The sequence below is a fragment of the Mesocricetus auratus genome, unplaced genomic scaffold (genome assembly GCF_017639785.1).
Source record: "Mesocricetus auratus isolate SY011 unplaced genomic scaffold, BCM_Maur_2.0 Super-Scaffold_4256, whole genome shotgun sequence".
Taxonomy (NCBI): domain Eukaryota; kingdom Metazoa; phylum Chordata; class Mammalia; order Rodentia; family Cricetidae; genus Mesocricetus; species Mesocricetus auratus.
The window spans coordinates 110,587,918-110,602,139 of record NW_024429182.1 but is presented as its reverse complement, the minus strand read 5'-3'; the positions used below and the strand labels follow the sequence as shown (position 1 = coordinate 110,602,139).

Here is a 14,222-nt window from a genome sequence, read left to right as displayed (position 1 = left end):
ACCCTAATTATTTTTATCAGAAATTTTAGTAATTTCAGAAAAGATAATTCAGAAATATTGCAAATTGTATAAAACTTAAAGGTAACAGACTTTTTAAAAGTTAACAGCCTTAATGATTTGATACTGACATCCATTTCTAAATACCAAAATGTACTCATATCTTAATATTGCATAGTTAATTTTATGTGCTTGCTTAACTGTTTATTTACCATGGCATTTTTATTCTAAATGTTACAAGTTTTATGGTAGGGGTATTTTTTAATTTTGGTGAGGTTTAGGAACAATAAGGATGGAAGAGTGACTGACAACACAGTCATATCAATTATCACAGTTCATGGTACACTTGGAAACTCATAAGAAAATTGATTACAAACATTCAAACTGAGGATATAACAAATATAAAGTAGCATAAATGAAAGTTTGACTAAGTTATTCTATAATGTGTATACCAATATCATAATATCATGTGCCATAAATATAAAAAATTGTCAATTAAAAATAAAAATAAATTAACCTAACTTAGGTAACTTAATAATTAACATCACCAACTTTAGCAACATTGGCACCGATATTTGTAACATTATTTGTTTTTCATATCAGATGTTTTTACCACCTCTGGAAAATGCTGCATTAAAAGTAGAAAAAAAGTGATTTTTTTTCTAAAAATAATTATGCAAGCGGAGTTTGATGGTGCGATAGTGTCGGGAGACCTTCATAATATCTAATTACATGTGTTTTAGAAAATTGTAGTAGGATAAATACTGAAAAGTAAATTCCATACATACTCTCTGTGCTTCGTATTCTTCTGAGAGACTGATGCACTGTGTCTAGCCCTTTTTGAAGACACTGCTATAAGGGGTTAAACATGCCTAGCTTTAGCTTCTAGGTTATTTACTATAAAACTGTACAGCATTTTTCAATTCTGGTAACTTTTTTGCCTGCCTTTTGTTAGTGATATAATAGAGGAAAACTAAACACATCTCTTAGGATGTAAAAATCATTTCTGATAGCTTGTGTGAAATCACATAGCATTGGTCTGACACCAGAACTAAGCTTCCTGAGTAATAACTGCCCTCTCTGTCATCTGGTTTAGTTGATAAATAAGTGCTTATAATTAAAGCTGCTAACAAAAACATTCCTTTTCTGTGTGTGTCCAACAGAGGTTGGCAATCAGATTGTTTTCTCCACAAAAACTACAAAGGGCCTTTAAAGATTTCAAATGTGGGACAAACTATTACAGATTCAAATGACACTATCAAGGAAATAATTATTTTCTATTTTAATTCTTCACAGTTCATTTGAAGATGTAGAGGGACATTATGGCTACTGAAATTGTCTTTATAAAATAGAAATGGTTACTCTGTCAATTGTATTTCTTGTTGCATTTTTCTCTTTTCTGAAAGAAAACTTCTAATACTTCTACAGAGCCAAACATTCAAATATCATTCATGTACATAGTCTCATATGAACAACAGGATTACTTGACACTGGATAATACTGTTGTCCCAGTTTTACTGATGAGAAAAGAGCAGTTTATAAATATATGTTAGACATCTAATGTCTAACTAGTGAACTAACTGTTGAAGAACAAACAAATGAAACAACTATTATTGAATTCCAAACTTGTGATCTTTTCCCAATAGCAGGTTACATTTCTTTGAGTAGATCAGAAATGCCTCCAGAATGAGATCAAATAATTAATTTTGACTTTTTATAATTGAATCAGAGTCTTAAATATTTCTGTATTTAAGAAAAAATATCTAACAGAAATTGAGAATAAGAAAGATAATCATCCCAGCACTTGGGAGGCAGAGGCAGGCGGATCTCTGTGAGTTCGAGGCCAGCCTGGTCTACAAGAGCTAGTTCCAGGACAGCCTCCAAAGCCACAGAGAAACCCTGTCTCGAAAAACCAAAAAAAAAAAAAAAGAAAGATAATCTTCTCTATGAAACCTATGAAGTTACACATGAACTGTGGACTCCCCTCAGAAATCTCTTTGTTCTGTGTTCTTGGAATGAGTTTGTACACTTGTTACTTTCTTAGTTGCAGTAAAGGAGGTACAGAATGTTAGATGGCATTGTCTTCGCTTGTTCTGAGATTCCCCATGGACAGAGAACATCCCAAGCCAGTAGGGAACATGGTAGTAACCCTAGATGCCAAAATGGGTCAAAATTTTTTACAAAGAGCAGCAACAGTAGCTGGGTGTAGGAGGAAGTCTGATGCCGCCATTAAACATGTGACTTATTAGAGGCGCATACAGATGAGGTAATAAAAGGGCGGTTTACCACAGCGCTAACCACACCCACTTTAGGCAGGACTAAAGACGTATACGGCTGGACGTAAAGACGTATACGGCTGGACGTAAAGACGTATACGTACGTAGGCGGAACTACGTCACTAGCCAGGCACACTTTTGGCCATGGCTAGGGGCGTTACAGGGGAAGGCATAAAAGACAGCACACAGGAAGTCTCGGTCTCTTTTCCTGGAGTTCGGCTTCCGGTTCGGCCACTGAAAACTGCTCCTCTGGGTTTGGTATCTTGTGAGTGATTTTCTACATTAAATACTTAGCTTTACTGTCAGTAATTGTGTGTCGCGTATTGTTACAGTGTCCGTTAAAGCCAACAGCTGGGCACATTGGGAGTTTTGTCTTTAAGTTCATGTGTGTCTTTCCTATGGGAAGTTTAGGGACTGTTTTAGATGAATGGCAGTTAGGAGTATCAATTTGTCAATCCATCTCCTCTCCTCTTTGTTTTCTCCCCAATTTTCCTCTAGAGATGTTTGGCTTATTTGTTTATCTTAGATATGTATGTTTATCTCTGATACCCGGAGATTTAAATTTAATTGCTTTAGTATTGAACTCAGTCACTTGGAGTCTTAAAAGCCCCTAAATGATTCTAATGTGCAATCGAGGTTGAAATTTACTGATTTTTACTAACTTGTTCTTTGTTCTCCAAACTTAAACTTATGCTTCAAAATATTACCTTTGAACACATTATTTCCTTCACATGAACTTTTAGTCTTCTATAATTTGATGTTAAAAGAGCCAACAACAATTCTGCCTTTAAAATATTACTGTAAAACTTGTGCTGTAAAATATTTTCTGAGAAGTAGTTGCTCCATATTTTCTTGAAAATGAATTAGCTACTATACAGCAGGTAATGCAAAGGTCTTTTCATGTATATTTTCTTTTTTAACTAGACATGTTTCTTTCCATGATGTGGGGGTCACAGGTGACATTGAGCTTATTTTATTATGCCTCTTAAGTTTTGAAGTATGAAAAGACAGATGACTAAATTTTCACTAGAACAGAACACATTAAACTTATTTGGTTTTATTTAAGTTGAATTTAATATTTAAATTATATTAATATTTCAAAGTGATTTGGAAATAGAAATGAAGAAAGAAAGAAGGACAACAAATTAATCTTTTTTTACGTTGAAGGTTTTTTGGGGGGAAGGTAGGGATGTAAGGAAATGGAAGAGAAAAGAGAAAAAGAGACAGAGAAACAGACAGCTGCCTCCTCAAAGAGAGAACGGAAGAGCAAATTCATCTTAGTGCACGTGAAGAGCTAAGTGACTCTTAGACCCTTTGACCGACTTTTCTCCTAATTTACTCTCCTAAGAAGAGACTTAGCAGAATATTATGAGCATCACAATTTCCAGATGACACGATGGTTTTTGGAGATTGAACTTAATGGCTAGTTACTTTTAAAGGGCTCATAATTAATACAATTTACAGCAGGCATATAAGATGTAGGCCAGAAAATATAGTTTAAAGTAAGTGTTTAGGTATTTTGGAAGTAATCTACCTTCCAGTTTTCTCAAAGAAGATGTGATCTTGAAGCCATAAATGGAATTAGTTATCATTTTTGTTTATTGGAACTACTTTTCAAAAATCATTGTTTATTTGTGGTGTGTGTGCTTGCATGTGTCTGTGTGTGTTGGGGGGTGTTTTGTGTGAGTACTAGAATTGAAGTAGAGGCCTCACCTTACAAGTTCTTTGAGACATGGTATTTTGTTTGTTGCTGTGTGTGGAAGGAAGATGGCTCATGAGTTTCCTTGTGTCCTCTCACCTCATTGTGTGAGTCCTAGAATTGCAGACATACACCTTCTGGTATTGTGTGAATTTGGGGGATCTCAACTTTGTTTCTAATGTTTATGCAGTAAGTACGTTTTCCATGGAGCCATTTCCTCTGCCCTAGAATCAACTTTGACTTGATTTCAGACAACTGTGTAGTTGTAGGAAACAGATCAAGGGGTATCCAATGTAGTGCAGTGGTTGGAGAGTGTTTCTCACCATGTAAAGTTTATATGAGTGTAAAACATGATTTTTTTTAGATTTCAAAAGAGTAGTCACAGATCCAGCAACATTGCCTAAAACATTCATATGCTCTGAGCCTCACGAGAGAGACACAGTCAGAAAGGGATGGAGCTTAGTAAGTGTGACGACAAGTGCTGTAGATGGTTTCTTCTAATTCTGGATATTGTCAGCCATCATAATGTCTACAAGCTCAAATAAGTAATTAGGTATGATTGTTCAGTTTTGGTTTTAAATTATTGTCATAAGCATCAGGCTAGTTTCCTGGTAACTTTGTACATCCAGTGTACTTTCAGTTCTTAACTGAGTTGTTACCAATGCATGGTAGTCACATAACTGAATTGTCCAGTTACTTTATTATTACCAGACTATCATCATGGCCTTAATTCAATTTTATACTACAAAGGTAATGGACAAAATATTCATTTAATTTTTTTCTGAAACTTAGTTTAATGTTTTCAGTTTGGAACCCCACTGAAGGGGGAAGGAAAGATTGTAGGAGTCAGAGGGGATGGAAGAAACCAGGAGAACACAGTCCACCAAATCAACAAAGCAGAGCTCATATGGGTTTACAGAGACTGAAACAAACAGTGCAAACCTGTGTGGGACTGCACCAGACACTCCCCATATATGTTATGCTTGTTAACTTGATGTTCTTGAGAGACACTGGACAGTGGGAATGGGTGTATCTCTGACTCTTTTTCCTGCACTTAAAGCTCATTTCCTCCTATTGGGTTGCCTTGTCCAGCCTTGTTATGAGGTCAGTCACCTAGTCTTAGTGTATCTTCTTTAGTTATGTCTGGCTGTCATCTCTTACAGACTTGTTCTTTTCTAGAGAGGATATGGAAGGATAGTGGATCTGGGGGAGAGGAAGGTGGTGAAGGAGCTAAGAAGATCAGAGAGGGGAGGAAATTGTGCTTAAGTTGTATTGTATGAGAGAAGAATCTATTTTCAAAAGCAGAAGTGTTTTACATGTCTTAAGATTATTTTTGTGTTTCAAAAGCTTCAAACATAGAGGATTATACAGCAGACAATTACAAGCAAAACAAAACAAAACAAAAAATCCCTTTAAACTCTAAACGTTTTTCTTATGTTGCCTTCTCCTTCCTGCTTTTCAACTATGGCTGAATTAAGAGTACATAGTTCATTTGGCATAGTTTATATATTATATTAAAAGTCATAATTTATTAATGATTATGCTAATTATTTTTTAAACAGTGGTGAGGAATCAACTATTCCACGGCACTTTGGCCAAGGTAATTCTTGTTTTAGTATTTAAAGTTCTGTGTCATTGACACAAGTAGTTTCATGCAATGACAACTGAGTACCTCTCTACTAGAATTTTTCATATTTGATTTAATGAATAGGTTTTGAACAATGGGATTTCATTGGTTTGAGTAAGAATGGCTCCCAAAGCTCATGTACTTGAATTCTTAGTCCTAAATTGATGGAGGTTTTTTGGAAAGGAGTAGGAAGTGTGGCTTTTTGAAAGCAGGTCTATCACTGGGTTTGGCCTTCAAAATTTCAAAAGCTTACAGCATTCCCAGCAAACTCTAAGTTTCTGTGTGTCTTCTCTGTCTGAGTCTCTGTATCTTTGTCTCTGTCTCTCTCTTTGCTTTGTCCTTGTAGATAAGAATGTTAACTCTTAAAGGAGGTGTCAAGTAAATGATAAGGAAAACCACAGAGACAGTTGACCTGAGTCAATGGGAGCTAACAGACTCTGAACCAAGAGCTAGGGAAATTGTATATGACTGACCTTGGCCCTCTGCCTGTACATGACAGTTGTTTAGTTTGGTCTGTTTGTGGGGCCCCTAGAAGTGGGATCAGCACCTGTTTCTGGCACATGAGCTGCCTCTTTGGAACCTATTTCCCAAGCAGGGCTTCCATGTCCAGCCTTGAGGCAGGGTGAGGAGTGGTTCTGCTTCCACACTATATGACATGCTTTGTTGACACCCTTTTGTGAATGATAGAGGAGTAGATAAGGAAGGATAGATGGATGGAGGGGGTGAATGAGAACAGAGGAGGGAGGGGAAACTGGTTGGTATGTAAAATAAATAAAAAATTGAATTTAAAATGTCATGGCAGAAATAAAAAAAAAAAGAATGTAAAGCTCTCACATACTGCTCTTGGGTTGGTTCCTTGTGTAACTGCCTGCTCTCATGCTCCTGGCTATGATGGTCATGGACCCTGCATCTTTAGCTGTAAGCCTCAGTGAACTCTTTGAGTTTAGATAATAGTGTCTTCACAGCAATAGAAAAGTAACTAAGATGGTGATATCCATCTTTTACTGGAATCTGAAAATTATGTATGTGATGTTTATCCTGACATTGGGAATTGCCAGTGTCAGGAAACAAAGTTGGATGGATTTCCAAGGTTCTGAATACCCATTGGCTCTCTCTCACCAGGATTGATTCAGTTCCCTGCATAACATTAGACATTTTCTCATCATGACTTGGGTAGATTAAATTTCACAACTAACTGAGCAAATGAAGACTGAAGCTATGGAATCATCATGAAACATCATGCTTTCAATGTCTTTAAAATGGCTATGCCAGAACTTTATCCTTAAGTATATTTCATACACTTTGAGGAATTAAATAATAGTTTCAGTAATTAAATTGTCTAGCACCTCATATGACATGCAAGCACTTTCTTGCTGAGATATATTCTTTCTACCATTAAACAATATTTTTTTACCATAGTATGGTAAAAAATACTTCTATTATTGTATTTTATCCTTCTATATAGTAGATAGTATAGTATGTTTCTGTATGTCCTTATGGAACTAATTCTTTATGGTAAATCTGTGATGAAGATATTTAAGATGATAGAATAAAAACTCAAAGAAGTTAAGTGCTGTTTTCCAGATATTTTAGCTGTGGCAGAGTTGGAATTTGAGTCAATTATATACCAGGTATTTGATCTCGGGTTTTTATTATAGTTTCTATTATTCTCTTATTTACATGAAACTATTATTTTTCACGAAGAGGGGATATAAAGTTTAAAACAAAACTATCTTAAGACCTTAGAACAGGGAGCAAACACAAGTCAGAGAACCTGATTCAACTATAAAACCAGAGTGAGGTATAGTCTTGGAGCTCAGTTACAGAGCACAGGAAGGTTAAATGTTGAAAATTCAGTCTGCAGGAAGCATGGATCAGGCTGTGAGCTGAATAACTCCCACCTGAGGGGCTGGAAGTTAATTTAATTTACTAAGGAAACAACACTAGAGCTTGGTAACCCTACGTTTGAGTCAGTAGGTAGACCAACCTCTGGAGCCACCTCCATGCTATTGCTTTAAATCCTGTGGACTCTGAATTACATCTCTCCAGTAAGGTAATTAATAAGAAACATTTGTAACATAAACTTCAATTTTATGAGAACTTCATATGTGAGTACTGTATTTACATAGTTTCCACAATTCTCTCCCAAGTCCCCAATTTATGCTGTAATATGTGACCTCTTCTATAATTACTTTTACCTGTGCTCACAACCTCCTGAGTGCAATTAGTGCTTCTTGAATACTTATGTGTTTAGGGATGACCACTTAGTATCAGATAACAAATTAGTGACCTCATCCCTGGAGAAAACCGATTCTTCTCTCAGCAACCATTGATTTCCTGTGGCTATTCATCTATGAGTAAAGACTTGTGAAATTTTTGACCTTTTCATCTTGACAGCTCAAGTGAGTTTTTCATTATGAGTGGTATATGTTTAGGTCAGCATATTGTTGAGAGATCTTGGGTGAAACATCCCTGCCATGTCGAGAAGACACTATCTAGCTGCAGGTGTTCTGATCCACTGAATATTACATTTTGTCTCTTTCGAGATATTCCTTTAGTCTGTGTAGGGGTTCCATAGCAGATGTACCAATAGGGCTGGACATCATCTCACACTCACTCCTTCTATTTATTTTGACCAGTTATGAATGTCTGTGACACCTGACCAAACCTGTCTCATGTTTCTTTCATCTAAGGCTTTAAAAAATGAAATGACTTTGCTTGCACTATGTCTAGTAAATAATGTCATGATAACCATTATTAAAAATAATATTACTGATTATTGAAATTTCTGACAAAAAATGAAACAAACAAAAACCAATAACTAAAACCAAAGCCAACCAAAGGAACAAAAGACATGATGTATTTAAGTTCATTAAGGGCAGAGTCTGTTTGAAGGTCACTAATGTTAACATTTGGAGAACTTTTGTTAATTTTGGAAAAGTCCAGGGAAACAAGCAGTTCTCTCAGACAGTCAGTACCAAACTGTGTATCTTCAATTCTGTCTACAAGCTATGAGGTGTCATGGTACCGGCAATTTTCTTCTTATGTCAAAAAACTAAATTAGTACTGTCAACATTTAAAAAAATTAAAGTAAGCATATAAAGTAATGGTTTCATTATGGACTCTATATAGAGTATTTTATAGTATATTATATAATGCACTCTAAAAGTGTATTATAAACACTTTTTACTTCTGCCCCTTCACTGCACTCTTACAGCTGCTTCCTTTGTTTCTTCCTGTTAACCCCCGCACCTGTCATTTTACATGCGCTCCATTTATTCTATTTATCATTCCCCTTAATATCTCTTCCTTTCTACCATTATACTCCTTCCAGATTCATCTACACATCTACACATCTTACACATCTACAACTACAAATATACACATTTGTAAATGAATACAAATATATGGTTCTAATTTATGCTCTGTGAATGAGGAAAATGATATAATTGTCTTACGAGTCTGACTTATTTCACTTAATTATTTCCAATGGCATAAATTTTCCTGTAAATGGCATGATTTTGGTTTTCTTTGTAACTGCTTGTATTTCCATTGTGTGTATCCAAATCTAAGGATTAGGGCAGACAGTGAGGTCTGAAAGCTTTTTTCAAAGATTGCAAAATTAGTATGGAAAAAAGCTGTTGGCTAAGGGCAAGGCTGGGCACATTTGCCCAAAGCCATTGCACAGCAAATAAAGCATGTTGCAAAAAAGTTAATGCTGTGCAAGTAGGCCAGAAAGCCCCTAAATTGTAGTTCATTTTCTAACATTGTTGTTGCACTTCCAAGACTTTCATCTGCTTGGGATCACTTTTGCTACAAGAAGTCTTTCTCTTCTCAAACAAACAAACAAAAAAGTGCTTCTCCCCCAACCATATATCTCTCCATTACCTGTCAAGAAGCTAGAATTCCTCAAAGTTCCCTTCAAACTACTGTCTCAGCTGATATCATACGTACCACAATATTGTATACTATCAGATAACTCATGAATAATATGGGTCATCAGAATGAAATGTTTTTGCATTCCTATCATTGTCCTTAAACTAGGTGCAGGTTTGGGGCTGCCACTCACTTGGTGACCAAGGATAGCCTTGTTATTTAACATTGTTGAACCTGTCATTCCTCTTTCAGCTGAGCATAATGGTATAATCCACAAAAGATATTCACAAAGTTTGAAACAGCATCATATGGAGTGGTTGGAAGGATGCTTTGATTTTTAGAGCATCATTTTATTGTTGTAAGAGAATTAACATTAAATGTAATTTTTATCATAAAACCAGTCACCAAAGTTTACTTTTAAGATTTTACTTTTCTTTCCTATAGTGCTATGGGTATGTGGTTTTATAATTATGTCTTGGAATGAAAGAAGAAAAGAAGTGTTAGCAAGTGCTGCACCATTTTGTAAAGCTCCTTCATAATGATTGAACTATGACATGTTTTCTAGATAAACAGTAAGTTGTTTCTCTCACTTATTGCCTGCCCTACACCATAGAAATGGGGAATGACCATTCATGAAGTTTGTCAATCACTTGCCAGTCTTTCAATGACTACTCAGTGGTTATACCTAGAAATGTCAAAAGTTGGTCCAAAAAGTAAACATTTTTAACCTCATTCTTCTCATCTTTCCTATAACTATTACAACTTGAAACTAGACTTTGGGCTTTGATTTGGAAGAGAACTCCCCTGTGGGTTTTTCTCCAAGTAAAGGTCTGCACTACCAACAGGTCCTTTATTCTCTTGTCATTATCAGTCTTGTTATCTTGCTGAACTTTCAAAACAGACAGTAAACTCACTCCATAAGTAGAAAAAAAAGAAGTTAGGGTACACGCAACACACTGAAGAAAAGGAGAAAGTTTAATAAGATTTTTCTCTGTGGAGGAGATGAAGATTGTCTGCATGGTAGATTTCAAAGGACTTTTGGAAGGCAGTATCCCGTGGTAATTTCAGTGAGCTTTGCTAGAGATTAGCCCCTATGTATGCTCATGTGTGGAATCTGTGACTTGAATTATTTAGTTTCTGTTTGTTGATAGATTTGTTTCCCCAACGCTAACTGAAGTGAATATAATGGACATATAAGAGGCTCTATTCTGATGAGACAAGAATGAATGTGTGTTGAAAGGAAGATGTGAGCAGATGGAGAGATACGCTGAATTGCAGAGTATATAAGGAGATAAAAAGCTACCTCTGGTAAAGTACAGATGTTGGATTGTAAGGACACAGACTTGAATTGACATGGACTGTTTCTTTATTACATTTATCAAGACACAATTACCTTAAATAACCTAGTGTCTAGATATTTTAAATCAAAGATAAAGAAGCCTATTGAAATCTTGAGAAAAACTGTCTTTCCGTAGAGCTATATCTCTAATTCCACAGTGCAAACAACTTCAATGATGCAGTGATTTTACTTTAAACTAACATGCCTTTGTTGAAACACCTTAGCCCCATTCACTACTGGCTCTGTACTGAGAATTCCTGGAAAGATTATGAGACCACAAAGTCTGGTTGACAGAACAGGTTGGAATTTTGCAAGCTCAGAATCAAACTATCTTGGAGTGTCTTTAGTCCACTAATAGCCATTTATTGTTTTCATTGTATATCACCTATCATCTTTGCGTTCATTGGGAAAATAGTTTGTAATATCCAGATTCCCACTTATGACCAAGGAAAAGTACAATAAGATCAGATAACATCTGGTATCTATAGCTTAGATTTCTCTGCTCTTCTGTAAGTCACCTTCTGATGTTTCCCCTGATGTATTTGCAAATTGTCTTGTCCCATGGTTTTCTTTGTTCTGTTACTGTAAAGCTTCATAGAACTTGTACCATGTCAGAAAACAGGACTGGAGTAACCTAATGCAACGTTCTCCATCATGATAGCTCCCTTTTTGCTTCAGAGAATCTATCTCTTTTGCTTATTTGAGACTAGAGCTGTTCCTTTTGTGGAAAACTGCTTATTGTCCCCGCTTTTTCCCATGGTGGGTAGAATACACAAATTGCTTTCATATCACTAAACTGATGGAATATGATGAGATGGTCTGAACTGGTAAGGTTTACTATCAGTGTGTGTAAACGCAAAGCATAGTATTACACAACAAATGCAAGTATAAATCCAAAATATATGTAAGTCTAAAATCTTTGAGACGAGATTATAAACAAGGAGAAAACACAAAATTAGTGAAAGCAAGGGCATTACCTTCCAGTGTGTTTCTAAAGCTGAAATTGGCAGTTTTATCCATGGAGCCAGCTTCATACTGGGTTAAAGTCAGACAAAATTCCACATCTGCCGAAGATGGGAGCCTCGGGGTTTTGGTTTTGTCATGGTTTCCAGGATTGCGTATCAGTGGTCCCTCAGGTGTCCCATCGCATAAAGCCTGACGGCTATTGTACTCTTCTGATCTGCTGCAGATGATCTGTGAAAAACACTTTATGTTAAATGACTTCCCTCTGAGTCAAATGGAAAAGGAAGGAATGTTGAAGTACTCATCACTATCTTCATTCAGCTTCCTGACAATTACATAAAAATGTCAAAGAATGCAGTGCAGTTTGCAGGACAAGAAATGGAATGTCAAATGCAGGGTGGAGTTTTAGTCCTACATATAATAGTAACCACCCAGAGCATAAGACAATGGATTTGGTTTCCTGCTGGGGGTCATCCCCGGTGGTGGACAGTTCCAGGCAGAGAATGTAAGGAGTTGGCAAAGGAAGGACATGAGCCAGGTCATGTGTTCGAAGAATCTGACTGAATAAGCAGCCAGAGTGCTTTTTTTTTACAAAGAATTTAGTAAGTAGGGGTACACTCATATTGTTCCAAAACATAAATCAAATCATTTTCGTTTATGGATACATGCTTCACTTCCTCTTGCTCATATTTTAGTAATCATCAATAAACTATGACAGAATGGAGTTACATTTCCAGTCATTTTCTCCCAAGTTTTGGCATGATTGATAAAGAGTTATCATTTTCACCGATTAACCCCATAACCCAATTTTTAAGAATCTAGAGGAATATGACAAGGTATTCTCAGGCTGGCTATGTTTGTGGATACAAGGACACTAGACCAAAACAAAATCTTTAAGCAAACCTGGCATATTGCCATGTCCCAAGCAGTGTATTATTAACTCTAAATGGTCAGAGTTGACATGAAAAATCCTCAGTCAAAGCTACTATAGCTATTATCTAAATTCTGACATAATACAGTGTTTATATTTTATATCTTTGTAGACTTTGTTTATGTGTCTAATCTTGAAATTCGGTTTTTCTTTGGTCATATGACACCATGTTGGCTCTGCATGTTCTAACATTTCTAAGAACAGAATGTCCTGACATCATTCTTTTTATCATCTTTTTACATTATTTTTTGCTCATCAATGTTAGTTTCTGTGTAGTGCAGAGGCAACTTTAGCCAATCCACCTTTGTTCCTATATATGCCTCATAATTGCCTAAGGGTATAGTGGTCTGATCTGTGGCCAACTCCTCTAGCCCACTGAATCTCATTGGCCTTTTTGAATTTACTTTGTTTTGATTATCTTATTCCTGAGTAAGTATAGGTACAGATGTTTCAAGAATATCTCATAGCATCATAAAGAGAACTCTGACTACTTTATGTGTGTAACAACCTCTAAGGTGTAAGGAAGACCTTCAGGTAGATAAAGATATCTCCCTAAAAAGCAAGAAGGTAGCATGTTCAGGACATTCCTGGGCAGCAAAAAGTAATATTTTGAGGATAAAGTAGATTACTCATAAGAAATTTTCCATCAATGCAATATTCCCAAACTGTACAAATGTTAAATATGCAGCAAGTGGAGATAAAACGAAAGGTGGAATGGTAGAAATCATGGGTCTCAGCTTAGCTGGATCTTTGTCCAACACCTGTGCTTAGCCTTGCTGTGCCAGTTTCCTGAGTCTTATGCATCAAATTGTGATCAAAATGAGTAATTTATATAAATATTTGAGATACAATTGAGTTGTGAAACCTCTAGTATAAGTTAATCACCATGTGAGGTACTAAGTCTTAGATTATGATAGGAAAGGGAGTTACTTGTCCATGTAAAGTGAAATTTCCATAACATGATCAATGTTAAACATCCAACAGAAACATTTATTAAAAAGAATCAGTATACCAAGTACTGGTGATCATTCCTCTTCATGATTTTTGTTTTTGTCATAATATCCATTTTCAATGTCTAGTTTGATATACAACATAGTCTTACTCATAGGAAACTTTCAAAGCATGTCAGTTCTCCTAATTCCTATGTTACTCTCTGACAGACAATTATTTAAAGACTTCCTGAAATTCAATGAGCATGAAGACACAACATACCCAAACTTATGGGACACTCTGAAAGCAGTGCTGAGACAAAAGTTCATAGCACTAAGTGTCCAAATGAAGAAACTGGAGAACAGTCACACTAGAGAATTAATAGCACAACTGAATGCTCTAGAAGAAAAAGAAGCAAACTCACCCAGGAGGAGTAGATGCCTGGAAATAATCAAATTGAGGGCTGAAATAAATCAAGTAGAAACCAGGAAAACATTGCAAAGAATCAATGAAACAACGAGTTGGTTCTTTGAGAAAATCAACAAGATAGACAAACATTTGTCCAAACTTACCAGAAGACAGAG

The 14,222-nt window shown here is 36.0% G+C and overlaps 1 protein-coding gene across 1 annotated transcript in view; it reads right to left on the bottom strand.

Moving 5' to 3' along the window:
* Tyr (tyrosinase) overlaps nt 1-14,222 on the bottom strand; it is a 92,049-nt gene that overhangs the window by 64,235 nt on the left and 13,592 nt on the right. Inside the window, exon 2 of the mRNA XM_005085372.3 lies at nt 11,792-12,008. Within this exon, the coding sequence (XP_005085429.1) occupies nt 11,792-12,008 (217 nt within the window). The remainder of the gene's footprint in view (nt 1-11,791; nt 12,009-14,222) is intronic.